The 26,953-nt window shown below is 41.6% G+C and overlaps 2 protein-coding genes across 7 annotated transcripts in view; both read left to right on the top strand.

Moving 5' to 3' along the window:
* The window catches only part of TMCO1 (transmembrane and coiled-coil domains 1), a 38,281-nt gene extending 36,222 nt beyond the window's left edge, over positions 1 to 2,059 (top strand). For all 4 annotated transcript variants that reach the window (XM_087932048.1, XM_026718729.2, XM_087932047.1 and 1 more), the window contains one exon: positions 316 to 2,059. In XM_087932048.1, coding sequence (XP_087788174.1) covers positions 316 to 460 — 145 coding nt within the window. In that variant the 3' untranslated portion in view covers positions 461 to 2,059. The remainder of the gene's footprint in view (positions 1 to 315) is intronic.
* A 2,253-nt stretch (positions 2,060 to 4,312) lies between these two features.
* Positions 4,313 to 26,953, top strand: part of ALDH9A1 (aldehyde dehydrogenase 9 family member A1) — a 56,645-nt gene continuing 34,004 nt past the window's right edge. The window contains exons 1-2 of one of the 3 annotated variants that reach the window (XM_026718723.2): positions 4,313 to 4,354; positions 6,173 to 6,371. In XM_026718723.2, the coding sequence (XP_026574508.1) occupies positions 6,191 to 6,371 (181 nt within the window). In that variant the 5' untranslated portion in view covers positions 4,313 to 4,354; positions 6,173 to 6,190. Of the gene's footprint in view, positions 4,786 to 6,172; positions 6,372 to 26,953 lie in introns of all 3 variants that reach the window. The other 2 variants (XM_026718724.2, XM_087932042.1) reach the window with 2 other exon arrangements.

Raw genomic sequence — 26,953 nt, 5'->3', positions numbered from 1 at the left:
AATTTTTCCTACCGGATTCTGTGGGCGTGGCTTGGTGGGGGGGTTCATGTGACCGAGTGTGGCCGTGAGTGATGGCTAGTTGGTCATACCCATTCAGTCACATGATCCCACCAGGCCACACCCATCAAGCCACGCCCACAGAAATTAAGCATATCTACTTTTTCAGTTTGTAAATGTGTAAGTGTAAATGAAGCTAGCAATTATTTGAGGTTGATTAACAGTGTTTACATATGATTTTGACTATTTATTAAGGGAAAACTTGCTTTATTTTAAAATCATTATTCAGTTCTTGTGTCTTTTTTGTTCCTTTATCAGAATATTCAGAAGCTGTTGGGTCTGGCTCCTTCCCGAGCTGCCACCAAGCAGGCTGGAGGATTCCTTGGCCCACCACCTCAAGCTGGGAAGTTCTCTTGAAATAAGAAAACTAATTTTATCTTTCTTGCCAATGAATATACTTTAAAAATATTCAGATTTTATAGAAAAGTTTCTAAAAATATTTGGATACCCAAGGTATCTAGTAACATATGTGTTTTGTGAATTGAACCATGTTGAACAAATATCTTTGGTTGGCTCTCAGTTTCCAGGATGGAGAGAAAGTACATTTCATGAAGATTTTAAAGTCTGGAAAAACTTGTAAGAATACATATTGAAATTAAAGATGAGGTAGGGATTCATAAAAAGTTGGAGGTTTTTTAAGGACATGATTCCACTTTTACTTATAAACAAAGAAGAATTTCTATTATCCCTGATTATTTAATTTGCCATTTTTCAAATGTTAATTTAGTCTAACATTATCTGGATTTCTCTAGGAATTTATAAGAAAGATCATACAATGTCCTTCAATATTTAATATTAATGGATAACGGAGGCACCGTTAAATTATGACAGAAAATTTGCCATGAGACACAATCTCCATTAATTATTGTAATATTAATTTATAGAAATAATTACAATTTTTCCTCAGAACGTATTTTTGTTGATTTGTTTTTTGTTCCACTGTCTGAAAGTGGCAAAGAGAAAAAAGTGGAGCAGTGTTATGAATGGAAATGTTGTGATATATTTTAGTTAGTATGCTTCACTCTTGTCAATTGGCAACTTTTTGATACGTCATGCTTATTTTATCTCCTTTATTTTTCCTTTTGAAAGCTAAACATCTCTTTCAGCCATTCCTTACTGAGCTTGGTTTCCAGAAACATTATCATCTTAGTATCTCTTCTGAAACCATTCCAACATCTGCATGTCTGTTTTATAGCATGATATCTAGGACTGGATTCGGTAATCTTAATTATGGTCCATTCATTGCTGAATATACTACCTTTTTTGATCTGGATACAGTATCTCTGCTAATGCAGCTTACCCGTCCATTAGCTGCATCACACTATTGTTTATCTGGCAATTCACTAGAAAGGTGAATCTTTACAGTTGTAGCCAATCTGCTTGAGTGAATATCATCTGCTAATGTTGTAGATGTCCCATGCTATTCTAGGCTCATTTATAAAGATACTGAAGAGTATTGGTTCCTGGAAATCACATTGATTATTTCCCTCCAGGATAATATGGAGTTATTCATGAGTACCTTTTGGGTATAATTGTTCATCCAGTTGCGAATCCATTAGATTGCAGTGCCCCCTGGGCCATATTTAATTACTTTGTGACAAAAATATCAAACTATTGAACACTTTACTACAATCAAGGTACACAGCATCCACATTTGGTCTACCAAAATATTCATGTCAGTTTTAAAATGTTATGGTTAATCTAATGCTGCTACTCTAGAAATAATAGCATTCTTTTCTGGTTGCTTACATACTGGCTACTTGATAATCTTTCCTAATAGCTTTCCTATCACAGATGTTAGAAGCATGGAGGCTACAAATAGCCTTTTTTTTTTGTCTTGGAGGTTGCCCTTAAATAATTCATTCTAGTGACATCTTCATATTAGTGATGTTCCCCTGCAGCTCCAGGATGCCAAAAAATATTGAGTTGTTTATCCTGTTGTGTATCATCTTCCTCGCTTATATAATATACCTGTTAAATAAACATAACTCTATTAATCACACTTCTTTCCTCTGGCAATATTTTCTTTTATCCTCATTGTATTTTTATTTAATTTATTTAACAGCATATCACACACAAGTAACTCTGACTTACCTAATTAAAACAACTCCAACAAATAACCACAGGGCCAAAGAAGCCATAGAACCCACTTATCCACCCCTGACTCAATTGGGTGGGAAAACAGCTAGGTTTCCAATGCCTTGTAGAAGGCTAACAGGATTGTGACAATCCAGAGGAGGCGGTTCCATAGGGCAAATGCCACTGATAAGGCACCATTTTGTGCTCAAACAATTACATTGCTTAATGGAGAGGGCCTGGAACCTGCCTTCTCAACTAGCTCATGTTGCACAAACTTTGTTCCTGTATTTTTTCTATTTAACTTTGCTAATGCTAGACATTCCACAGAGCAAATGATTAGCCTCTTATTTACTTGCCAAGAGCTTCACTGTAAAACTATTTCAGGTGCTTAACGAGAAGAAAAAGTAAAAAAAAAAAGTGGGGGGGGGAGCCTTGATATGCTATTTTTGTGCTACATATGCAGGCAAGCCTATAGAAATAGAAGAAATATGTTTTTAATAAATGTATCCCTACCATTGTTTTTTTCCACAATATTGTCTCAGACTTTTTATTACCACAGACCAAACTGCTTAGTCTGCAGTTTGTACTAAGTCTGAAGTCTAACGCAATGAGTAATTTATTGATATATTGCAGTAATTGAATGATGATTCAGTAAAAATGTTGACCTTATCATAAATGAAAGGCCAGTTGCAAGTGTCAGAAGGTTGTTCTAAATTAATATTCTGAGCAAAGACATTTGGGGAATATAAACTGCCTCATTAGAGTAGGAATTGAATGGATTTGTTGTCCCCAAAACTGGGCTTTTGCTTGGTGTCAAAGCCAATAAGTCACCGAACACAAGGTGTGATACTTTTATTTTGGTACCAAGATATAAGGACCCTGGAAAGAGACTAAGGCCCTAATTACAATCTTACAGCAATTCTTATAGTCTCCTAATAATGCATGCATAACAGATATTGATTGGTTATTTGGATTACAGCCCCCTAAACCTTTAGGCTTGCTATGCTAAATAGCTAAATGTCACATCACCTGCTTTTCACCCCAGGTCATGGGTATCTTGCAAAGTGTCCTAGTTTCATCTGCCAGCCATGTGGGTTTTGGGTTTTTCTTATAAGCGAGCTATTCTTATTTTGGGTAGTGGTTTTCTAACAGATAAGGTTTTATCTTTTGCCTCGCTACGACTGTGCATCCCTCCCCTTCCTATTGCAGAGCAGAATAAAAGAACAGTTTTGTCTCAAGGCAGCACCCCACTTTCCCCTCCTCCTGCAGAGAGAGAGAAAGGAGCAAAGCTGCTTAATTGTCTATTTTAAGACAAAGTTTTTATCAGAATTCATATTCCTCACTCTCATGTCCATTACATCCACACCTGGATCCTATCTCTACATATGACTCTGATCCCCAGGGCCACATACATTCCATCATCTGTTCCTTCAAATTCCACTACTAAATTCCACTACTACTAGCAGTTCAAAACTAATTTGAGACATCTGTGATTCCACAGTATTTGCTCCATTCAATAGCTGTGCTGATATTTCTGGGTCACGTTATATTTAAGCATTTGTAGAGGAAACACTGAAGCTTGGAGGAGAAATGCCCTGCTTTCCTGTTCCTGTAAGAGTAATGATGTTCTGTTAAAGCTTGGAGAAATAGTATATACCAAAATATAAATACAAAATGAAGTACTAGGATTAAGTAACTGGGACATTTTTTTCTCAAAAATACCTTTTGACAGTTTTCCTTTTACCTTGCTATCCTATACCTTGGTGATTATATTATTATATTATGAATTTATTATAATAGAAACAGTAATTTTGCAGAGCTAGAGAAGCCAAAAAATTATGATAAGGACAGGGCAAAACCTGTGACTGACTTGAATTCGGGGTTATTGAACCCCGAATTCCTCTCCCTTTGGGGGGGCGTTGGGGAACTCCGCTCTCGGTGCAGGCACTCTTAAAATCTTTGCAATGGGTTTGCAACGCATACTTGCTGCCTAAGCAAATACACTCCTGGATGACGAAAGGCTCGTAGTTGCAGGCTGTTCCTCCGAGGGTTTCGCATAACCAGCCAATAGCGTGGGAGGCGGATTCAATGGGCAATCAGACCCCTCCCATTATAGGGAGGGGCTTTTCTACAAGAGGGGACAAAGTTGCAAAAAGGAGTAAAAGGCTCCTTCCACACCAAAGGGCGGTTCTCGGCGCGCAGGTGTAGTGGCTGAAATGTGAGTATGAGCGATGACTAAGATTAGGGAGGTTTACGGATCCTTGAACAGGAATAATTCCACTCAGGTTGCATTGAGATCTGAGGGAGGGTTCCTGCTTTCCTGTTTATGGCGGGCAGGGTCGAAGTGAAGGGATAACTCTTTGCAATAGATTATTCCTACAGATTATAGTTGTACCCGCACATACACTGGTACAGAGCAACCCAGCAGCTCGCTGTCCAAATGATCTCATTTGAACTGCTCCGCGCGCAGGAAGGCGGTTCTACTCTCCGATTAGAAAAAAAAGGGACCTTCCCCTCCCTTACTGTGAAAAGTAGATACGGAAGGGACACGCTTTGTTTTCGGATTGCTCGTTTTGGAGCGAGTATTGTTTGACGGTAGATCCGAGAGGGTGTTGTGCGAAACAACACACTTTATTCCACTTGTCGGAGGTAGTGTATTTCCATTTCCCAAGATGGTTTTAGGCCTGAGGTTTATAAGGCGGGGCCTGTTTCATCTCCTCCCTCTGTTTTTTAAAGCTGTTTTCTGAACCGCGATAATCTTATATTACTATTGTGGTCTCCATATCCTGGCAGTATGTGCGATTTACTGCAACTTACTGGTTTTTCAATTGTTGATCCATTAATTGCGCCCGGAAGGAGGGAGAGAGAGAGAACAGATAGCCCTCAATTTACGACCACAATAGAACCCCAAATTGATGTTAAATGAGAAGTTTATTAAGTGAGTTTTGTCCCATTTTATGACTTTCCTTGCTACGTTTAAGTGAATCACTGCAGTTAAGCTAGTCACATGATTGTTCAGTGAATCTGGCTTTCCCATGGACTTTGCCTCAGCAAAAGTCACAAAAGGAGATCACGTGACTCTGAGACATTGCAACTGTCATAAATCCGAGTCAATTGCCAAGCATCTGAATTTTGATCACATGACCATGGGGATGTTGCAACAATGGTAAATATGAAAAACAGTCTTAGGTCACTTTTTTCAGTGATTTGTAACTTTTCAGTGGTCACTAAAGGAACTGTTGTAAATCAAGGACTACTTGTAATGTAACAATAATTCAAGAAATTATTGCACCAGGTTTTATGTGTTTCTATCACAAAATGCATTTTTGTGTATGGAGTGGATGCATAAATTGGATGCATAAATCAGCTATAAGTATACCAGTTAGTACTAAATAATGTAATTATGATGCTCCAGAATGGGTTATACAACCTATAATGCTTTATACAACTTCTCTGGTACAGAAATGAGTGCCCACAATTATTGAACTTGATAATAAAAATATTTTGCCTTGTTTGTAAACTATTTTGGAAGCTTTTCTGAAAGATAATATTGATTTATAGAATTGGAAGGGAGCTTGCAAGTCACCTAGGCCATTCCCAGGTGCCCAATTTAAAAATTGAATTAAATAAAACAAATGGTTGGTCTTGAAAACATGCAAAGCTATCCTTGTATGGGAGACAACCCCAGGGAATCCAGAGCAATAAGCTACACTGGGAATCTGTGAGGGCCAGTTTGGCATAATAGTTAAAGTGCTGAACTAGAAACTGGGAGCTGACAAGTTAGCTATAAAACCTATCTGGATGTCGTTGGGCTAATCCCTCTCTCAGCCCAACTTGGCTCATACAGTTGTGGTGGGGAAAAGGAGGTGGGAACATTATGTATGCCAACGTAAGTTGTAGAAAATCAAGATGGGACATAAAACTAATAATAATATTGAAAAGCAGTGGTAAATATCCATATGGGTTTGATTCTAAAGAATGTACTTTACATAAGATAACTTGTCACAGAGCATGCATATAATTACATCCTCTGCAGCTTTGCATCAGTCCTCGGATGCTTCTTAGTTCCAGTTTATTGTTTCTTCTCCGTGGCTTTCCTCGTTTACTCTGTTCTACTGCAATGAGCACCATTACTGGTACATTTCAACTGCAGCAACCTCTCAACTACCGAGAAGGTGCCCGTCACCAACCTGTGGATGGGGATCACAGTGAGGAGATCTATGAACCAGCAACTGGTAATCATCTGTTGTAATGGTGATATTAAAATCTTAGAGAGTTAATGTTCTACAGCTATATAATGATGACCTCTTATCACAGTCACAGGAATAGCTGACTTGGAAGTTATATAAATGACTTTTACATCCTTCTTAAATAATTAGATAATAACTAATATAAGACAAAAATATATTGTTTTTTCAAATATTTTATTGATACTTTTTATGGCAGGATTTATTAATCTGCTGATGGAAGAAAAATTTTGAGGATTCTTATACATCTGTATAAAGTAATTGAAAACTTATGTTTATATAGGAATACACTTTTAGATCATTATGATTGTTTTTAGAAAATTTCTGTATCAAAAAGATTTTTTTCACCAGGAAACAAAAAAAAATAAGTGGGCCTTCTGCTGTAATTCCTTCGCATATATCAGTGATGATGCCAGAACAAATAATAAAGGAGGAATATATATTTAGACACATTGGCTTTGGATTACAAATTGGTTGCAATTTTTCATTTTAGAAAGTACTATTGCACAAGGCAATCAGTGCTCTTTGCACTCAGCAATAATATCAGTGAAAGAGAAAAAGCTTTGCTGCAGTCTCATGTTAATGTAGAGTGTAATAATGACCCCAAATATGAATCATCTGCCAAATACTTAAAAGTGTTTTTATTTCATTTCTTTACCAAGTCTAGGACCTCATGTGACCTCTCAAATCTTAAATCTGACACTGAGGAATTATCAAAACTCATTTCCAAATTGCAATTTTTAATGTACAGGAAGTCCTTATTTAGCAACCACTCATTCAGCGACCATTCAAACTTATGACAGCATTGATTGAGTGGTAGTTATGACTAGTCCTTATATTTCAGGCCATTGCAGCATTCCTATGATCATGTGATCTGGGCGTTTGGTGACCATCTCATGATAGGATGTTGCAGTGTGCTATGGTCACATAATCATGTTTTCCAAATTCCCTTTCAACTTCCCACAATCAATAGGGGGACCAGTGGGAAGTTGCAGGTTGCATGAGGTTCTTGCTTAACGATCTGTGCAGTCCTCAGCAAGTGGGATTGCTGGAACTGCTGTTGCTAAACTGTGAGGTAACTTTTTTTTACTTATGACTTTGTTGCTTAACCACAGTTTTCAGTCCCAACTAGCTGCTTATCAACTGATTATTACCTTCCTGTAGTCAAAGGAAAAATAGTAAATATACATTAAAGAGAAAATATAAGTATATTGAAATAAAAATAAGCTGAAATTAATATTTTTCTTAGGTCTTTGTTTTCCCAAAGGTATCTATATTGAATGTGACCTATGGTATGCCACTCAAATGCCAACATTAATCCTGACTTAATTAGCATACAAAATATGCACCCAGATAGTACATGTCTTTTGTCAAAACGATAGCTTCTGTTGTGTACTAATAGCGAATGTGAAATATTCTATTATTCTATCAACACTGGGTTATGTACAAATAATTGTTTAGTTCTGGTACACAAAACAGATTCTGTCAGCTATGCCTCATTCAAAATCCAAGAAAGAACTCCTTCAACTCCATTAAAATAGAGAAAAAGTACTTTTACTGAGTTTGAAGTGATAGCAACAAAAGGAAAGCAAGATCTGAAGCAAATAGGCTCGGAAATTACATATTGAAAGTTATCCCAAGTTTCCTCATCCAGGAGTCCAGACTGGTCATCCAATCTGAGGTGTGTATAATGTCATGTGGGGTACATCTTCAGGTGGTTTCTCACTCATATGGTATGCCAAGACGGTTGACCCTGCATAAGTCTATGCAGTCGTGCAGTAAGCAGGAAAGCATCCCCTCCATTTTAATTCACACAGGAATGTCTTCGCACTCCAACAAACACCTCCCAGGATCAAATTACCCCTCCCCCTGTTTCTATGGCAGCCAACAAGAATCAAGAAGCAAAAGATGTCAAGAAAACTACTTGGAGGCTGACACACTCTTAGGTCTATTATTGAACATATTTATACATAACTTTCATGAGAGGTTAGAAATTTTCTAATAACACAAATATAGAAGAGATAGCAAAAACAAAGACAATACCAAGATTCAGGAGAATCTTGACAAACTTGAATGATGGTAGCTAAATCTATTTCAACAGGGATGAGTTGTATATTTGGGTACGAAAAATCAAAGACATAAATATAGGATGAGGGGGATCATATGGGACAGCATTATATGTAAAAAGATGCACATATCCTGATGGATTATAAGAGTGTGAACTGATAGCGTGCCACATCTACAAAATAGAATTATCCAGGTATGTGATATAAAAGCAATCCATGTACACTGCATCTGGAACACTGTGTTATTCTGGGCATGGCAGGCAGGCAGGCATACAGAAATAGGGCTCTCCTGAATAATCCATTTAAAAGCCTAAAAAAAAAAAAACCCTAAACATGCACAGGAAAAAAAGTGAATGGAGGAAAAGACCGAACTTGGAGAGAAGAGAAAACTGGAATTCAAACATTTATTTGGATGCAACATTTATCTGCTGGGATTTTGTTTTCCTTTTCAAATTTTATACATTTGTCATTTATAATATATCTGTGGATTGCAAACTATATCAAGAGGGCAAAATCAACATTGTCACCGAACTCAGAACTCCCAAAACGGAGGTTGAGTGATTGGATAGCCATTTGTCCAAAATAGCATAGGTCCTTTCAACTCTGTTACTCTACAAAACTAACATCTAAGGATAGAAATTTAAGTTTAAATTTTCTTTTTAAAAAAATCTTCTAAATTTTGAGATTTATGAAAATAAACTTCTAGAATTTTTAATTTTGGGGAGGGAAAAAAGCCCAACTGAGAGACAGCACAGCTGAGAGATGTCCCAGCTGCGAAGCAGCCCAATGTCCCAGCTGAGAGACAGACAGCACAGCAGCCCAACTGAGGGAGAGAAGACTCAGTGACCTAGCCTGACAGCTGAGTGGAGGCAGTGAGGTGCAAACGGAAGCCACTGAGCAGACATGAAACAGCTAGGTGGCAGTAGACCAGCAGTTGGGAGCAGGGTGGACATGAGCAACAGCTGTGCAGAGCTAAGTGGCAAAAGAGCGGAATGCCCAGAGAAGTGACTGAGAGTAGTACGGCGGACCAGCTGAGAGCAGCGTGGCATTCCAATTGAGCAGCAGTGGAGCAGAGCTGATAGTAGGCTGGAGTGCCCACAGCAATGGCTCAGAGCAGCATGGCAGAGCAGCTGAGCAATGGCTAAGCACCCAGATCAGAACATGGTACCTGCATTAAGGAGCTGAATGACTATAGTTCAGTTACTCTGACATCCATAGTTATGAAAACCTTTGAAAGGTTAGTGGTGGCCCACCTGAAAGCCATCATGGATCTGCTGCTAGACCCCTTGCAATTTGCCTACTGTGCAAATAGATTGGCAGATGATGCTGTCAGTATGTGTCTGCATTACATCTTACAACATCTTGAATCCCCAAAGACTTCAGCTTGACATTCAATACTGTCATTTCAGTAACTGTTCCTGGCCACACCTGTAGCTGGGTTATAAGCTTTCTAACAGGTAGTAAGTAGCAGATGAAGGTAAATTGGCACAGGAACCTCCCAGGGCTGTGTGCTGTCTCTACTACTCTTTTCTCTATATACCAATGACTGCATCTGGAAGGATCCCTCTGTTAACCCTACTGAAGTTTGCAGGTGATACAACAGTCATTGGTCTAATTCAAGATAATGAGTCTGTATACAGACAGGATGTCAGATCCGTGTATCTGCTATTCTTTAATGGAAGAAGAAGGGGGGTGTTGATACAAGTAATCCTTTTTGATGTAATCTGAATATCTTAATTCTTGTTTTGAATCTGTATAACCTGCATACAATTTACAACTGGGGCCTGGAGCCCAGATGCCTGGAAACTTGTCACCTCTTGGAGAGATAGCAAGAGGGAAAAAGGAGCCATAAAAATTCCATCTCTGAAAGAAACTTCCTGGAAGTTCTTCTCAACTACATTTCCAAAAAAAAGGGGGGGGGGGGTTAACATGTTGCTTCTTTGTATTGACACACCAGACTAAGGGGAGGAGTTCTAACCCCCCCTTTATCTAAGCTGCATGCCTGGAGGGATATTAGACCCTGCTTTGAATATTGCCTGGCTATCTTCCTTTTTGTTCTGTATGTACATTTGCATTCTTGGAAACCTGCACTTCTGATTGGCTAAACGCACAGCAACCGGATTGGTCGAGTGCGCGGCACTGATTGGCCGTTACGAAGCAACCGCGATTGGCCGAGCCGATCGCGGGTGATTCGAATGGCTTTCATTGGCCGTGGCGCCCGGCACCAGGTCAATATAAGCTGCTGCATACTCAGCCGGCGGCCAGATTCAACTTGAAATAAAAAGAGCTTTAAACTAGTCACTGCCTTGAGTCTCTTTGTGATCGATCAACCGATACAACACTGGCGACGAAGGTGGGATCCTGAAGCAAGACCCACATCGCATGTGGCCCGTGGAACAGCAACTGGCAACATGGCTAGCAGCACTGCGCCACCCGCACCCTTCAACCAAGCTGCCGAGGACTGGGAATCCTACATCGATAGATTCCTCATGTTCTTAGAAAGCAGCAACTTGAAAGACGCAAATGGGCAGAAGAAAAGGGCCGTCTTCCTGACCCACTGCGGGCCCGCAGTGTTCAAGATGGCAAAGGCCCTCGCCAAACCCCTCGATGTAAAGGCAATGGACTAGGCCGATCTCGAGCCCCTGCTGCGAAGCCACTACGTGCCCGCTGTGCCCACCCTCATCCGCCGGCACGATTTCTACCGGGATCAGAAGGAGGGCGAGAGTATCAGCGACTTCATGGCTGATCTACGGGACCTCGGGGGCCTGTGCAGGTTCACCGATCTCAATGCAGCCCTGCGGGACCGTGTCCTCGGCCTCAAGGACCCCGTCCTGCAAAGCCGGCTCATGGCGAGGGGCGACATATCCCTCACCAACGCCCTCACCGAGGCAACAGCAGTGGAGGCAATCAGGAAATCAGTGGCCCGCATGCGGCAAAAAAGCACCAATGGCCGAGACGACCCCGACCCACGAGAGGCAGACCGAGACCAGTCGCCGAGCAACCACCTCCACACATCATGGCGGCCTCGACTCCCCCACCGACTCCGAGGACGACGAGGAAGACATCCACCGGCTCCAAACGGAACGAGACTGGCGCAAGCGGTGAAGCCGTAAGTCGAGGTTCCAATGTGCTGGGTGCGGCGGCGATCACCCACGGTCGGAATGCTGGTTCCTTGACGCAATATTCCGGCACTGCGACAAACGGGGCCACATCGCCAAAGTGTGCCATTTTAAACGGAACCACAGCCCCCGGCGCCGAGACAGCAGCCCACGAAAACGAGACAGCACCCCCCCGAGGAACCGAGACTGAAACACCGAGAGCCGGTGGAGCCGGGAAGGAAGGAACAGGAGCTTCAATGAGGCCCAACAACGAGAAGAAACCCACCAGACGGTTGTTATCGGCCATTCTTCCAACTGGGATGGCCGGAAGGTCCATGTGGAGGTGGGCATTGAAGACCGCCCATGCAAAATGGAGGTGGATTCCGAATCCTACCTCTCCATGATCGCATGGCGGGAAATCAAGCGTCTGGTGCCAACCATACATCGGCGCGAACTGGAGAGCCAGAAACTCATCCTCAAGGACTACCAGGGGAACCGCATCCCCGTGGTAGGAATCGGACATTTTAAAATTACATTCAAGGGGCGCACCGAGATACTCCCCTTAACCGTCGTAGAGAAGGACCGCCCTAGCCTCTTGGGACTACAATGGTTCGCGCCACTGGGAATAGAGGTGACAGGCACCAACCATGTCGCCAAGACGGACTGGGAGGAGCAGCTCGCAAGGGACTTCCAAGAGGTCTTCGACGGCAGCCTAAGTACCGAGGGCCCCCGGTAACCTTCAACCTAGACCCTACCATAGCCCCAATCCGCCTCAAAACCCGGCGAGTACCTTTTGCACTAAGGCCCAAGATCGACGAGCAACTAAATAAGCTCATCGAACAAGGAGTACTTGAGCCAACGGACCATGCAAGGTGGGAGACCCCTATAGTCACCCCGGTAAAACCAGACGGGTCAGTGAGAATTTGTGGTGACTATAAGGCTACCCTCAACCGCGCGCTGCAACAAAGCGCTTACCCCGTCCCAGTGGTACGGCAACTTCTGCACTCACTGGGTGGAGGCAAGATTTTTGCCAAACTCGACCTGGCACAAACTTATCAGCAACTGCCGGTGGACGAGGAAACCGCAGAGGCACAAACCATAGTCACCCACCGCGGGGCGTTCTGCTGCAAGAGGCTCCAGTTCGGAGTCAGCGTAGCCCTGGGGGTCTTCCAAAGTTTAATGGAGAGGCTACTCCAAGGCATCAAGGGGGTAGTGCCCTATTTTGACGACGTGTTGGTGTCAGCGGCCGACCAAAAACAACTGGAAAGCCGCCTGAGGGAGGTGCTTCAAAGGTTCAAAGACGCAGGGCTAAAAGTCAAGAAAGAGAAATGCCAGCTGCGCACAGAAAGAGTCGAGTTCCTAGGGTACCTCCTAGACCAGCACGGGATCCACCCAACAGAAAAAAAAATCAGAGCCATCAAGGAAGCCCCTAGACCAAGAAATAAAACCGAATTGCAGGCGTTTCTGGGGTTGATTAACTTCTATAATGTTTTCCTGCCCCAAAAGGCAACCGCGGCGGAACCGTTGCATAGGCTGCTCGACAAGACAGCCACCTGGAGCTGGGGAAGGCGAGAGGACAACGCATTCAACCGAACAAAAGACCTGCTCACATCGGACGCTGTTCTCATCCAATACAGCGAGACACTACCCCTAACAGTAACATGCGATGCATCACCTTTTGGCATCGGGGCCATCCTCAGCCACACCCTCGCCGATGGAGAAGAAGCACCCATCGCTTTCTTTTCAAGGACTCTCTCAAAACCGGAAAGGAATTACAGCCAGCTGGACAAGGAGGCCCTGGCAATCGTTGCGGCCGTAAAGAAGTTCCACGAGTACCTTTACGGCAGGACCTTCTCCATCATCCCAGACCACAAACCGCTGCTTGGGATCCTGGCAGGGGACAGGGCTACCCCGAACATCTATCCCCGAGGATGACAAGGTGGTCCGAATTCCTCGCCGCCTACAATTACCGGCTAGACCATCGCCCCGGTAAGTCAATCTTGCACGCAGATGCATTGAGCCGCACCCCGTTACCCGACCTGGACGCTGACCCAGCACCCGCCATGTCCACCCTGAGTATAGAGACCTTACCCAAGCTCCCCCTAACTGCGTCAGACATTGCCCAGGAAACCAATAAAGACAAATGTCTGGCGCGGGTTTTAAAGTGGGTGGAGAAAGGGTGGCCTGAAAAGGACGACGATGAACAATTCAGAACCTTCCGGAGCCGCCAAACAGAACTCTTCACACAAAAGGGCTGCTTACTGTGGGGAGACAGGGTCATAATCCCGGAAAAACTACAGAAAAGAGTCTTGGACATGCTGCACGAAGGGCACCCTGGCATCGTTAGAACAAAAGCCCTGGCCAGAAGTCACGCCTGGTGGCCAGGGATGGACAAAGACATCGAAGCCTGGGTGGCATCGTGCAAACAATGCCAAGAATCCAGACCGAGCCCTCCCGCCGCCCCAATCCTAGAATGGGAAACCCCCAGAGGGCCATGGTCCAGGATTCATATAGATTTCGCTGGACCCACCAAAGGACACACGTTCCTGGTGGCGGTAGACGCTTACTCCAACTGGCTGGAGGTAAGCAACATAAAAACAACCACCACAGAAGCCGTCATCAAGGAACTCAGCAAATTATTCGCAACCCACGGCCTCCCAGGTGTAATTGTATCTGACAACGGGCCCCAGTTCACCCATGCTACCTTTCGAAAGATTCCTGGTGGAACGAGGGATACGGCACGCGCTGACAGCACCGACTCACCCGGCAGCAAATGGAAGGGCGGAAAAAATGGTTCAATTTATGAAAAAGACAATTCAAAAAATCGAAACTGGGGAAATACAGGACAAAATTAACAGGATGCTATTCATACAACACATAACCCTGAACACAACAACGAACAAAAGCCCGGCAGAGCTACTTATGGGAAGAAAGCCACGATCACCTTTCGACCGGCTGCACCCCACATACAACCCAGAAAAACCCTCCAACTCCTCCAGCAAGCACCGGACGTTCACACCAGGCGACGCGGTCTTTGCGAAGAACTTCGCAGGGGACCTACTCTGGATACTGGCAACGATAACCCAGGTAATGGGTCCCCGCTCGTACCGGCTACTAACGAACGACGGGCGAGCATAGAAATGACACATCGATCAGCTAAGATCGAGAACCACCACGGGAAATACAACCAACACGCAATCACACAGAAACAGAGAACCAGGAGCAGAGGGGTAACACCAAAACACCAACCAAGAGGGGAGGGAAATCCCCGAGGAACAAAACAGACAACCCCATAAAAAAGAAACCAGAAATACTCACCAACCGAAGCACCAGGTAACGACCCGCTCGAAGCCTCGCCTGGAAGAAGCAGCCAAGCCAGCTCGACCAGCCCGGGAAGCCCAAGCGGGAGCAGCGAAGCCAGCAGCTCAACCAGCCCGGGTAGACCAGGAGGGAGCTGCGGCGAGAGGCCCGACTCACCCTTCCAGGCAGTTTCATTGACGCGGCAGAGAGCAACACAGACCCCGACCGAACCGGCCGGCGGCCAAGAGACAACTAACCTGCACAGGTCCAATAGGCAAGTACGGAGCCCCACTTACTTACGGGACTACGTCACGTAGGACCGAACCAAGAGGGGAGGGGTGTTCTGTATGTACATTTGCATTCTTGGAAACCTGCACTTCTGATTGGCTAAACGCACAGCAACCGGATTGGTCGAGTGTGTGGCACTGATTGGCCGTTACGAAGCAGCCGCGATTGCCCGAGCCGATCGCGGGTGATTCAAACGGCTGTCATTGGCCGCGGCGCCCGGCACCAGTTCAATATAAGCCGCCACATACTCAGCCAGCGGCCAGATTCAACTTGAAATAAAAAGAGCTTTAAACTAGTCACTGCCTTGAGTCTCTTTGTGATCGATCGACCGATACAACACTTTTCAATACAGAATTCCTTTTGAAATACCCAGTTTTCAAAAGTTCATTCTTATCGTCTGAAGGGGAGAGAGTCTGGTCATTACATAAAGCAGGGTATGCAATAGTGGTCAACCCAGAGAGGATTTTTTTCTCCTTCCAAAATTTCATTCTACCCGGGGGACTGCAAAAATGTCTGAACATAGCAACAAGCCAAATGCTGGGGAGAAACTTCGACAACTACCCAGCCAGACACTGGCCTTGTGTGCCCCATCGAAGCTGCCTGCAAAAATTCCATGAAGCCCCGATGGTCTATAGGCATAGGAAATGATGGAAAAGTCAAGGGAGTAACCCTCACCAGTGGTAACTGTAAACCTGAGTGGAAAATGGAGCTGGAAGCCCTTCCCAATCAGGAAGAACAGATCAAGGAACCACTGGCAGATGACTGACTGAAACGGTACATAAATCGCCTCGTGAGGGAAGCCCTGGAGGACTTTAATGTTCAGGGTGAACCAGGTCACCAACAAAGGAGATCAAGTGAACCAGAAATCGAGAGAAGCCATCAACCCTGATCCAGCTGAGACTGATCAAAGGACCAGCAGCCATGCCGGGTATCCGACCCCTTGCCATTTCAGAGCAGGGGATTAACCCTGGCCAACCCAGGGACCTACAGCTGCAGAGAAAGATCCTGCCCTTGGGAGTAAAATTCAATGGGGACCCCCAGAAATTGGGATTCTTCCTGGCACAAGTCCTCATCTATATGCAAGAATACAGGCGGATCTTCCTGACCCAGGGGGCTTGAGTGTGAGTCATCACCTTAGCCCTAGAAGGGGCAGCTGCCAGATGGATGGTTACCCTCCACAATGTTGATGTCCCAGAGCTGAGAAACCTCAATCAATTCATCTCAGGCCTACACCACTGCTTTGAAGACTCCCTCGCTGATTGAAAAGCCCATGACCGCATTAGGGTCATAAAGCAAAGCCGTCGCCCTGTAGCTGAATACACCGAGGAATTTTGCAACCTGGCTGGTCAAGTCAACTGGCTAGAAGATATTCTAGTCTGCTGGTTCAAAGATGGACTCAACGACAACCTGTACACTGCCTGCTTGGCCCATGGGGCCCCAAACCTTCTCTATGAATGGTATCTGATGGCAGAGGAGGCGGAGATCGACGTGGCCTGTAACCAGTACCACAGCGGCAGAGTTTGGAGAAGATCCCTACCCCAGTGGAAGCAGGAATTTTTCAAACCCCAAAGCACCATGACTCCAAGACCATCTGGCTGTTTAAATGTGGAAAGGAGGGGTACCGTGCAGCAGAGTGCCATTGAAAAAACCCTTGCCAGAAAGCCAGACCACCCATCGGGGGGAAACCTGAAAAATCAAACCCCCAACGAAAAGCAACTGCTTTGAGAAGCTGAGAATCCAGAAATCCAGAGGAAAAATCTCCAATGCCCTGAGGAGACCTAAGCCAGTCTGAAAGCGATCAGGAAGACAACCCACTGGTAAGTGGCCCAAACGAACTGCTCACTCTACTTCTAAGACTGTTTATCCCCAACAGAGGGAAGGGGGAGGAAGTAGCAGCATTACTGGATTTGGGATGCACCCGCTACCTAATCAACCCCACCCTAGTAGGGAAATTGGAAATCTAAGGAGAATGCAAAACCCCTTCACTTTCTGCCAATTAGATGGGACTATAGCGGGGGGGGGGAGCCAGCCAGTTTTGCCACAGAATCATTGCAAATAGAACTGGGAAACCATAGCGAGATGCTCACGTTCATTGTAGCCCCAGGAATGGAAGGGCCACTAGTCCTAGGACTCACATGGTTACAGAAATGGAATCCAAAAATAAACTGGAAGAGAGGAACTACATTTCCAGGAATAGGAGGCATTTGCAAACATCCCAGAGGGGGGGAAGGAAAGAAAAGAGAACAGAGAACCAACTATGGCCAGCCAGCCTGCTGAACCCATTAACATCTCCAAAGAATACTAGGATTTGGCTGAAGTATTTAGTGAGGAGATTTCTGATGAACTCTCACCTCATCATACCACAGACTGTGCCATTGAAATCCTGCCGGGAGCTAAACTTCCAAAACTGAAAATGTACTGCATGTCCCTCAGAAAAGTAAAATGAACTCAGAGCATTTATCGATAAAAGTCTAAAAAGGGGTTTCATCGAACCTACCTGATTGAAAATAGCAGCCTCAGTATTATTTCACAAAAAGAAAGATGGCACCCTATACCTCTGCATTGATTTCCATAATTTAAATATCATCAACGTGGAAAATATGTACCCACTCCCCCTCATGAAGGACATGCTCGCTTTCTAAAGGAATTTAATTTCAAAGTTAGATCTACGAGAAGCATACTACTGCATCAGAATAAGGGAAGGGGATGAGTGGAAGACTGCTTTTAACACCCCACTGGGATGCTACAAAGTTTAAAGTACTCCCTTTTGGACTACAAGGAGTCCCCTGCCATATTTATGCAGCTAATTAATGAGGTTCTCCATGATTTTTTATACAAAGGGGCTCTAGTTTATCTCAATGACATTTTAATCTACACTGAAACAAAAGAGCACATAAAGTTGCTCCGAGCAGTTCTCACAAAACTCCAAAACGCCAAACTATATGCAAAACTCTCTAAATGTTAGTTCCATCAAGAAAAAATTGACTAGGACTTTCTGTTTTGAGCTTCCCCGAAGATGGACCACTGACCATGATCGTGCGCAGCTTTGGTACGTGCTTCGGCGTCGGAGAGCCCCAATCTTGGATTCGGGGCAGAAGCCGCCTCATAGGGGTGATGGAGGAAGGGGAACTGTCAGCTGGTTAGAGGGGAGTCACAAATCTCCTCCCGGGCTTGGCAGTTACTCCGTCCTGAAGACGCCTGAAGCAGTGGTCTAAAATGGCCACCCTGAAGGGGAAGATGAGACTGGAATAAGATTGCGCAGGAGAGAGAGAACAAAGTGAACAGCAGGAGGAATGGGACAATATAATTAAATGGAGGGTACCCTCAGGATTAACATTTCAAAGAATCTTTAAGAAAGGATTTACAGTGGTGAACAGAAAGGGGAACAAAAAAGGTGTGAATTACCTTTGATAGCACGGAGCTTTGAACCCGGAGAGGTAGAAGCTGGAGGAGAAAGCACCTAATTAACTTGGATACGTATATTTTGACTTTATATAGGCACTAACAAAGCTGAACTATAAAATTCTTAAAGAGAAAATGTAATATCAATTGGATCTGAACTGTTTGGAAGATTGTGATTTTTAAAAAAAGCTCTGAATAATTGGGAAGGGAAAAGGAAAGAGGAGGTGTGGATTTGTCAGAATAAAGCATGCCATCTGAGTTAACTTTAATTTGTTTTCTTATAAAAGACTCTGTTTCTTAAAAATACAAGGAAAATTGATACAATAAAACAAGAACTTTGAAACATTGAAACAAAGAAAGAAACATGAAGATTCTGCCCTTGGATTAATTGTTGATTCTGATATGGATTTGGCATTGGATTAGCTGAAGACTAAAAGTGGACTGTTGGAAACTAATTTTAAAGACATTATTTGGACTAATTAGAAAGCTGTAAAATGGCGATATCTCTTCAGGCATTAAAGATGGAACTTAGAAACACGAAAGAAACATTACAAGAATGAGGTGAAATTTTAGGTTTTGTTTTTAATTTTTTTGAAGAGGCGATTGCAGAGTATGAACAACAAAGACAGAGGAGAGAAGAGGAGGAGGAGCAAGGAGCCATCTTTACCATCAAGAACTCTGGAAAGAAAGAGGAAAAGAGATGGGAATAAATATCGGAAATTTGGGAAATTGAATAAAGAGGGAAATATCCAGAAAATTAAAAGAGGGAAAAAGAATTAGCAGAAATTCAAAGGGTGAGAGGGGGTTAAAAACTGGAGTGAAAGAATAAAGGAGAAAATATTAGGGGAAGGAAGGGAAAAGAAACAGGATTTGGGAATCAAGAAATATAGGAATTCTAAAAAAATGGGGAATTTTTTTTAATTAGACACAGAGATAATGGCTGAATGATATTTGGGGAGGGGATTCTGCAAGGTGCTGGGGAGTAATATAAATAAACTTGTAGTTGTGAAATGGGGACATATAGATTGATAAGATGGAAAGTAGAATTGTTATTTTTTGTTAATGCTCTTTTCCTTTATATATAGAGATAATGGTAACAAATAATAGAATATGTTAAATATATTGAGATAAATGGAATGATTTAGGAGAAGAGCTGAAATGGAATTTACATCAGGGTTTAGGACTAAATGAGTAGATTAATATGTCTCTTTGTTCTTTTTGAAAATATAGATAAATTCTATGAAATCAAAAAGGGAATCTGATTTGTATATGTAATGTAATCTTAATGGGGGATATTATTTTTAATGATTTAGGTAATAAAATGTTAAACACTTAATGGGTTTTAAAAGGGGAGATAATTAATGAATATGTAACTTGGAGGTGGTGCACTTAAATTGATATTTTAGGGGGTTCATATACTTAATGTTATAGGACAAGCAGGAGAAACAACCAGATCTTTGGCAAAGACTGCTAGAATGTGTTGCAATTAGGAAAAAGGTAAGAGGCAGAGGATGAGAAAGCAACAGAACAAAACTAGCCGAGATTAAGTATCCCTCTGTTAATGCGACTAACCTGGAGTCTGGAAACAAACTGGAAATTGAAATAAAACCTGAATGGGGAAAAGAAGGAAGAGACAGCACTCTGCAGCAGAGTTTATTCAAGCCTTTGAAGCAGCAGAAAATGGAAGATTATATTGCAAACAGACAGTCTGTTCCAGTGAGTAACTCATTCACAGGCACCTTGTCAGACAAACTTAATTTATATGATTCATTGGAATGGGACTTACAAACTGAACTGGAAGATAAGCACTGTGTAGAGCTGTCCTCCTCCCTCTCCGAGGGTGGCTCCTGTTCTTGGAGCCCAGCAGCAGCCTTCTTTGCTCAGGGGGGAGATGTAACAAATTTAAAGAAGGAAAATGTGACAGACTTCCTCTCTAGACAATGTTTGCTTACAGCTCAAACTATAAACTCAATATATGATCTTTTGTCAATTGTCATAAATAAGGTCGATTGCCTGAAAGAATCTTTTGCAACGTTTGTTAGGAGCCACTCAAATACTGTAGAAGGACTTTGGAGGATAACCATGGATATGGGACGGCTAACTCAGAAAATGAAACTTGTGAAGGACCTAGTTTTCCTTCCCAAAATTTGAACACATATAGAGAAAACACACAATCAGGTAAAGGCCTAAGAGATGGCCAACAGAACTACAGTCTGCAAACTAACCAGGTTACCTTGCAAATTTATGACGAGAATAAATAGAGGGCATTGGAGTTAAAGCTATTAGGCTGTCCCTGAGCCAGCTGCTCTGTTGTGAGTTCACTCTGATATAGATCTACTACATGCAGAGTGGCTGCCAGCAAGAATGCAATGTATGAGAATTCTACTGTTCAAGCAACCCATAATACCCTCCATGCTTTTCAGAATGAAGCCCTTTCTGAGCACCTTCTCAATATTTCCAATAAGGGTTTTTTGCTCAGAAAAAGTGTACTCACTCCTGAAACAGCATCACCAAGTGGGAACTGTTGCTTTAAATATAGGTTGCAACAGCTCTCACATTGTTAAATCTGAGGCTGCTGCAATTGAACTGACCTGAGAAGACAAAGAAGCAATATACAAACTTAAACACAGCTGTAGGAACTGCTGAGGATATGCCAGAGGAAATGTTAATTGGCTTATTCAGTGCATTGTCAGAACCTGAGCAAGTTAAACATCATTCAAAGATTGGATAACCTAAAAGAGGCATTGACAACAACTCAATCTACAGAAAAGCCTTTATTTAATTTGGCTCCACTAACCACACAATCTTGTGACAATGTATTTAATTAACAAACTGCCTCTACCTTAACAGCAAAAGAAGGTACTGTCACACAGGCTGACTGTGGGGTAACTGCAGTGATTGACCCAACCTCTGAGAAACAACTGAAAGACAAAGGGCTTCATCACACAGTGCCCCCTAAGCTGTCAAACACTAAGGAGATAATCCATCTTCCATCTTCAATTGATTTAGAAGCTCCCATAACAGCTTTCCACAAGATGAATTCTCAGCTATGCCACTCCAAAAATGAACAGAAATCTACATTTATAGATTTAAACCAGAGTACCTGCCTATTGTGAAAAAAATCATTCTTGGAGCAAGAGCAAAGGCATACTGGCAACCGAGATATAGAGGAGCAACAACAAGTTCTGCAAACCATGAGGAGAAATATCAAACCTCACAACAATTGTGTTTATATGGGAAGCTTAGATGATATTCATCTGGCTCCAATGTCAAGTTGACATCTGACATCTTTACCATCCAGCCAATTAACCAAGCCAGATCATCTTGCTTCTGAGAATCCCATACAATTGGTGACCTGGAACATAGCAGGCTGGAAAGGGATACTTGATCATGGACTAATGAGCTTGGCGAACCAAAGTGGACAAACCAGTTCAACTGCCAAGCTTTCAGGGAAGGGCCTCTCCAGCCCAAAAAACAAAGAACAAAGGGAGACCCTCTGGTGGACTATGCATTCTTATAAAGCAAGAGTTGCAATGGCAGGGAGAGAAATTATATAACGAAGATAAGTATCCGTACTTTCTAGCTGTCAAATTTGAATATGACCAGTTTGAGTTAATATTGGTAAATGTGTATATTCCCCCAAGCACATCCCAGCACTATAATTCCGAATATTGGATGTGCTTGGAAGTTATCCTAGAAGATATAGCAATACTGTATCTTCAATCCATAGTGGTTTTATTAGGAGATCTGAACGCTAGACTGGGAGACCCTCTTTGTATGAGCTTGCCCAGAAGAAGGGAATCCCAGGGGAGTTCTTTGAAAACCATCCTCAGTGGCTCTTGAGAGATTGTAAAAGTAATGCTGCTGGTTTGCTCCTAGTCTCCTTAATTTTTAAGGGTAAATCTCCAAATTTGGGGAGGTAAGGATAAGAATTATCCCTTATACACACCACTCAACTAATTCAAGTAGTGTACTGGATCTCTTTTGTGTGTCTAGAGATAAGGCTGACCTATTCTTGGAGGTCATAGTACACCTTAGTGACAATAGCGACCATCAGCCTATAAGTGTGACATTGTGAGGCCGCTCAGATTTAAGACCATATAACATGGCTGACAGATGGCTTACTAAAAGGGTAGAAGTGACTCAAAATAAAAGGTTAATTTGGGCTAAGGTTGATACTAGGGCAATATTAGAATGCCTTAAAACAGAGAATGCTATTAAGTGGGCTAGAACAATCCAGTCATTTACTACTGACTGGATGTCAGCCTACAATGCATTCTCCAATCTTTGTAACATACTGAAGAAACATCTAACCTGCTATAAACAGAGCCCAAATGGGTAGACCTCGCTGGTTTGATTCGGATTGCCAGCGACTGAAAAAGAAATTGAAGGCAGCCATGAGGCTTGCCCAGAGGAATCCTACTGCCTATATACAAGCCAAGATGTTGCACACAAGAAGGGAATATAAAAAAACTATAACATTAAAGAAAAAAAGTTTTGCCATTTCAGTCTGGTCAGAACTTGAATTGGCTGCCAGAAGTCATAACTCAGTATTATTTTGGCATTCTGTAGCAGGTATCTTGAAGGAACGGAGATTTGTGTTTGACATACCAATCTCTGCTGAGGATTGGGAGAATTATTATTAGTGATTGCTTGCCTCCACCAAACCGGTAAAGAAATTATTTTTAAACAGTGATTTAATAAACCCTAGAACTTCCCCCGCTTGGCCACCAGTCTCAGAAAAGGGGATATAGTCCATCATTAAAAGTTTACAAGAGCAATAAAGCCCCAGGAGTGGATTTTCTACCAGCAGAACTATTTAAGAAATTTCCCAACTGGTGGGGCCCTGTATTAGCAGGCCTTGCTACACACATAAATAACACCTGCCATATATCAGATGGGTGGAAGATGGCAATAGTGTCCCCATATATAAAAAAGGGAGTAAAAAGGATCCTAGTAATTATAGGCCCATCAGCCTGATTGACATTGTAGCAAAAATATATGCTAGGTACCTTTTGAACAGAATTGAAATCTGGGTAGAGGAAAACAACATCCTCACAGAAAAACAATCAGGTTTTAGACAAGGCAGATCTACTATTGATAACTGCTTTGTCTTGAATCATCTAATTGCCAAATATGCCTATAAGAGAAGACCCTTGTTTGCTGCTTTCATAGATCTTACAGCAGCATTTGATATGGTAAATAGAGACGTACTATGGAGTAAACTGACATCTCTTTTTTTAAAAAATTTTTTATTGTTTTTTAACATACAAACAAACAGACAAAACATAAAAACATCAGCTTTCCCATATTTATATACAAACAGTGAGTCGGTTGGTTCATCAGTTTTGTGCATTCACTTCATAGTCACAATTGCAATTACCTTATATAATAACTCTTATTGTCAATACGAACTTATAAATCATCATATCATTATTAAAGAAAAAGAAGTTTGACTATACTTTTATTCGATCATGCCTTTGTGAGATAACTATATTTTAAGTAATTTATTCTAAAACAAATCATATAATCGTGCCAGTTCTATCCTAAATAAGAGAAAAAAAGAAAAAGAAAACGATTATATAAATATAATATCCAATACCAAAAAAAGAGAAAAGAAAAATGAAATCAATATTATTCCTTATTGTCTAACATTTCAAATATTCTATTTTTGTATTTCATCATTCAGCCATTGATAGAAAAGATCCCAAATTATATAAAATTGTTTATCTTCTTGCTCTCTGATTTCAAAAGTCAATCTACTCATCTCAGCACATTCCAATATTTTCTTTATAACTTCTTCCTGCAATGGAATTTTCTCATTTTTCCAATTTTTTGCAAATACAATCCTAGCCGCAGTCAATACATTTACAATCAAATATTTCAACTCTTTGCTATAAACATCTGGTAAGATTCCCAATAAGAAAAGCTCCGGTTTCAAGTCTATGTGCTTCTTTGTCATTTTTTCCAACCACATGTGGATTTTAGTCCAATATTTTCTAGCATCCTCACAAGTCCACCACATATGGTAGTATGAACCAGGTTTCTGATGACATTTCCAGCATTTTTCGGATTTGTTCTTGAACATTCTTGCTATCCTTGTCGGGGGAAATGCCACCTGTAAAACATCTTATACAAATTTTCTTTATAGGCTGTAGACATTGTCATTTTATAATTTTGCAACCATAATTTCTTAGAGAACTAAGTCAATCCCATATCCAAAATTCCTCCCCCAGGCAATCATAGTTTCTTTAACTTGTTCTTCCTCCAGCTTAATTTCCAATAAGTAACCATATAATTTTTTAATCACCTTTTCATCAGTACCCATCAAAATCTTATCTAAATCAGTTTGTTTATCATAAAATCCCTCTGTTTTGGAATCCTCATGATACTTTGAATGTATTTGCAAATATGAAAACCAATTCATCTGTATACCTTGTTCCTCTAATTTTTGTATCGATTTAAGTTCACCCTTTTCATCTAGTAATTCCCCATAGCTAACTGTTTGTTCCTTTTTATAAATTATAGGGTAAGAAAACGCTTCTATCGTCGATAACCAAACTGGAATTTTCAAGTAACATTGTTTTTTTGTCTTCTCCCAATTTAACCACAGAGACTCCCGTATATAATGTCTTCTAAAATACCCCTGTGTTTTGGTTCCCTTATACCATGAAAAAGCATGCCAACCCAACAACAAATCATGACCTTCTAATGTCAACAATCTAGTTTTCCTTAATGTTATCCATTCTTTAACCCACATCAAATTTGCAGCTTGGTAGTACAACTCCCAATTAGGCAGGCCAAACCCTCCTCTAGATCTGGCATCCTGTAAAAGCTTTAACTTTATCCTTGCTTTCTTGCCTTGCCATATATACTTCAAAACAATTTTGTTTAAATCCTCAAAATAGTCTTTTCCAAGCCTAATTGGTATTGTTTGGAACAAAAATAAAATTCTGGGTAGAATATTCATCTTAATTGTTGAAATCCTTCCTATTAATGACAATTGTAGGTTTTCCCATTTCTTCAGATCTTGGGCTATCTGTTGTTTAAGTTTAATATAATTGTTCTCCTTTAATGTACTACATCTTGGCGTCAAATATATCCCCAAATACTTAACCTTATTTGTGACTTGGATTTTTAACAATTCTGCCAGTTCTTCTCTTTGTCTTAGCAACATATTCTTTGACAAAATCTTTGTTTTATCTTTGTTTATTTTCAGACTGGCCACCTCCCCATATGCCTCTATCTTTTCCAACAGCTTCAAGGCTGTTTCTATAGGATCTTCCAAGATGAAGACTAGGTCATCTGCAAAAGCTTGTAGTTTAAATTCTTCCTTCTTAATTTTCATTCCTTTTATAGTTTTATCTTCTCTGATATTTCTGTTCAACACTTCCAAAGTCAATACAAATAGCAAGGGAGAAAGAGGACAACCTTGTCTTGTGCCTTTTCTTATATTAATAGGATCTGTAAATTCTCCCTCCATCATTACCTTAGCTGTTTGTTCATTGTAAATTGCTTCTATTGCCTGAATAAATCTTCTAGCAAAGCCCATCTGTTCCATTAAAAGTAACATAAATCTCCAATTCACGTTATCAAATGCCTTTTGAGCATCTAAAAATATCAAAGCCATTTGCTTTTCAGGATGCGCCTCATAGTATTCCAAGGCTAATATTGAAGCAAAGATTTTATAATCTGCATTTAATAAAGAAATCGGTCTATAATTCTTGATTTGAAGTAGGTCCGCCTCCTCTTTTGGAATAAGTGTAATATAGGCCTCTGACCATGTTTTAGGTATCATCTTTTTTAACATAACTTCATTCATAACTTCTAACAATGGAATACACAGTGATTCTTGAAAGGTTTTATAAAATTCTACAGGAAACCCGTCTGGACCTGGTGCCTTTCCATTATTTTGTTTCTTAAGTGCTTGGCTTAACTCCATCATTGTTATATTGCTTTCTAGCATTTCTTCAATCTCTTTAGGTATCTTAGGTAGATTTGCATTCTGCAGGTACTGTTTAATTTTCTCCTCATCAATATCTTCTTTCTTATATAAATGTTTGTAAAAATCATGAATAATTTCTATTTTCTCTTTGCTGCCATGACAAGTTTTACCTTGGTCATCTATTAACTGCAATATTTTCCTCGACTCTTTCTCCTTTCTCAACTTATATGCTAGCCATCTACCTGGCTTATTTGCATCTTCAAAATAATTCTGTTTGGCATTCCTAATTTTCTGTGCCAGTTCTTCTTTCTCTATTAAGTCCATTTTATGTTTAGTTATATCCAGTTTCAGTTTAACGTCTTTTTTCTGTGGCATTTTCTGCAGTTCTTTTTTGAGTCTTTTATATTCATCCTCCAAGGCTTTAAAGGCTTGCCTTTTCCTAATATTCTTTTTTCTTGTATAGTCTATTAT

The sequence above is a fragment of the Pseudonaja textilis genome, chromosome 3 (genome assembly GCF_049901715.1).
Source record: "Pseudonaja textilis isolate UNSWEBS1 chromosome 3, rPseTex1.2, whole genome shotgun sequence".
NCBI lineage: Eukaryota > Metazoa > Chordata > Lepidosauria > Squamata > Elapidae > Pseudonaja > Pseudonaja textilis.
The sequence above is the reverse complement of the archived record's forward strand: the minus strand, read 5'-3'. Positions and strand labels throughout refer to the sequence as shown.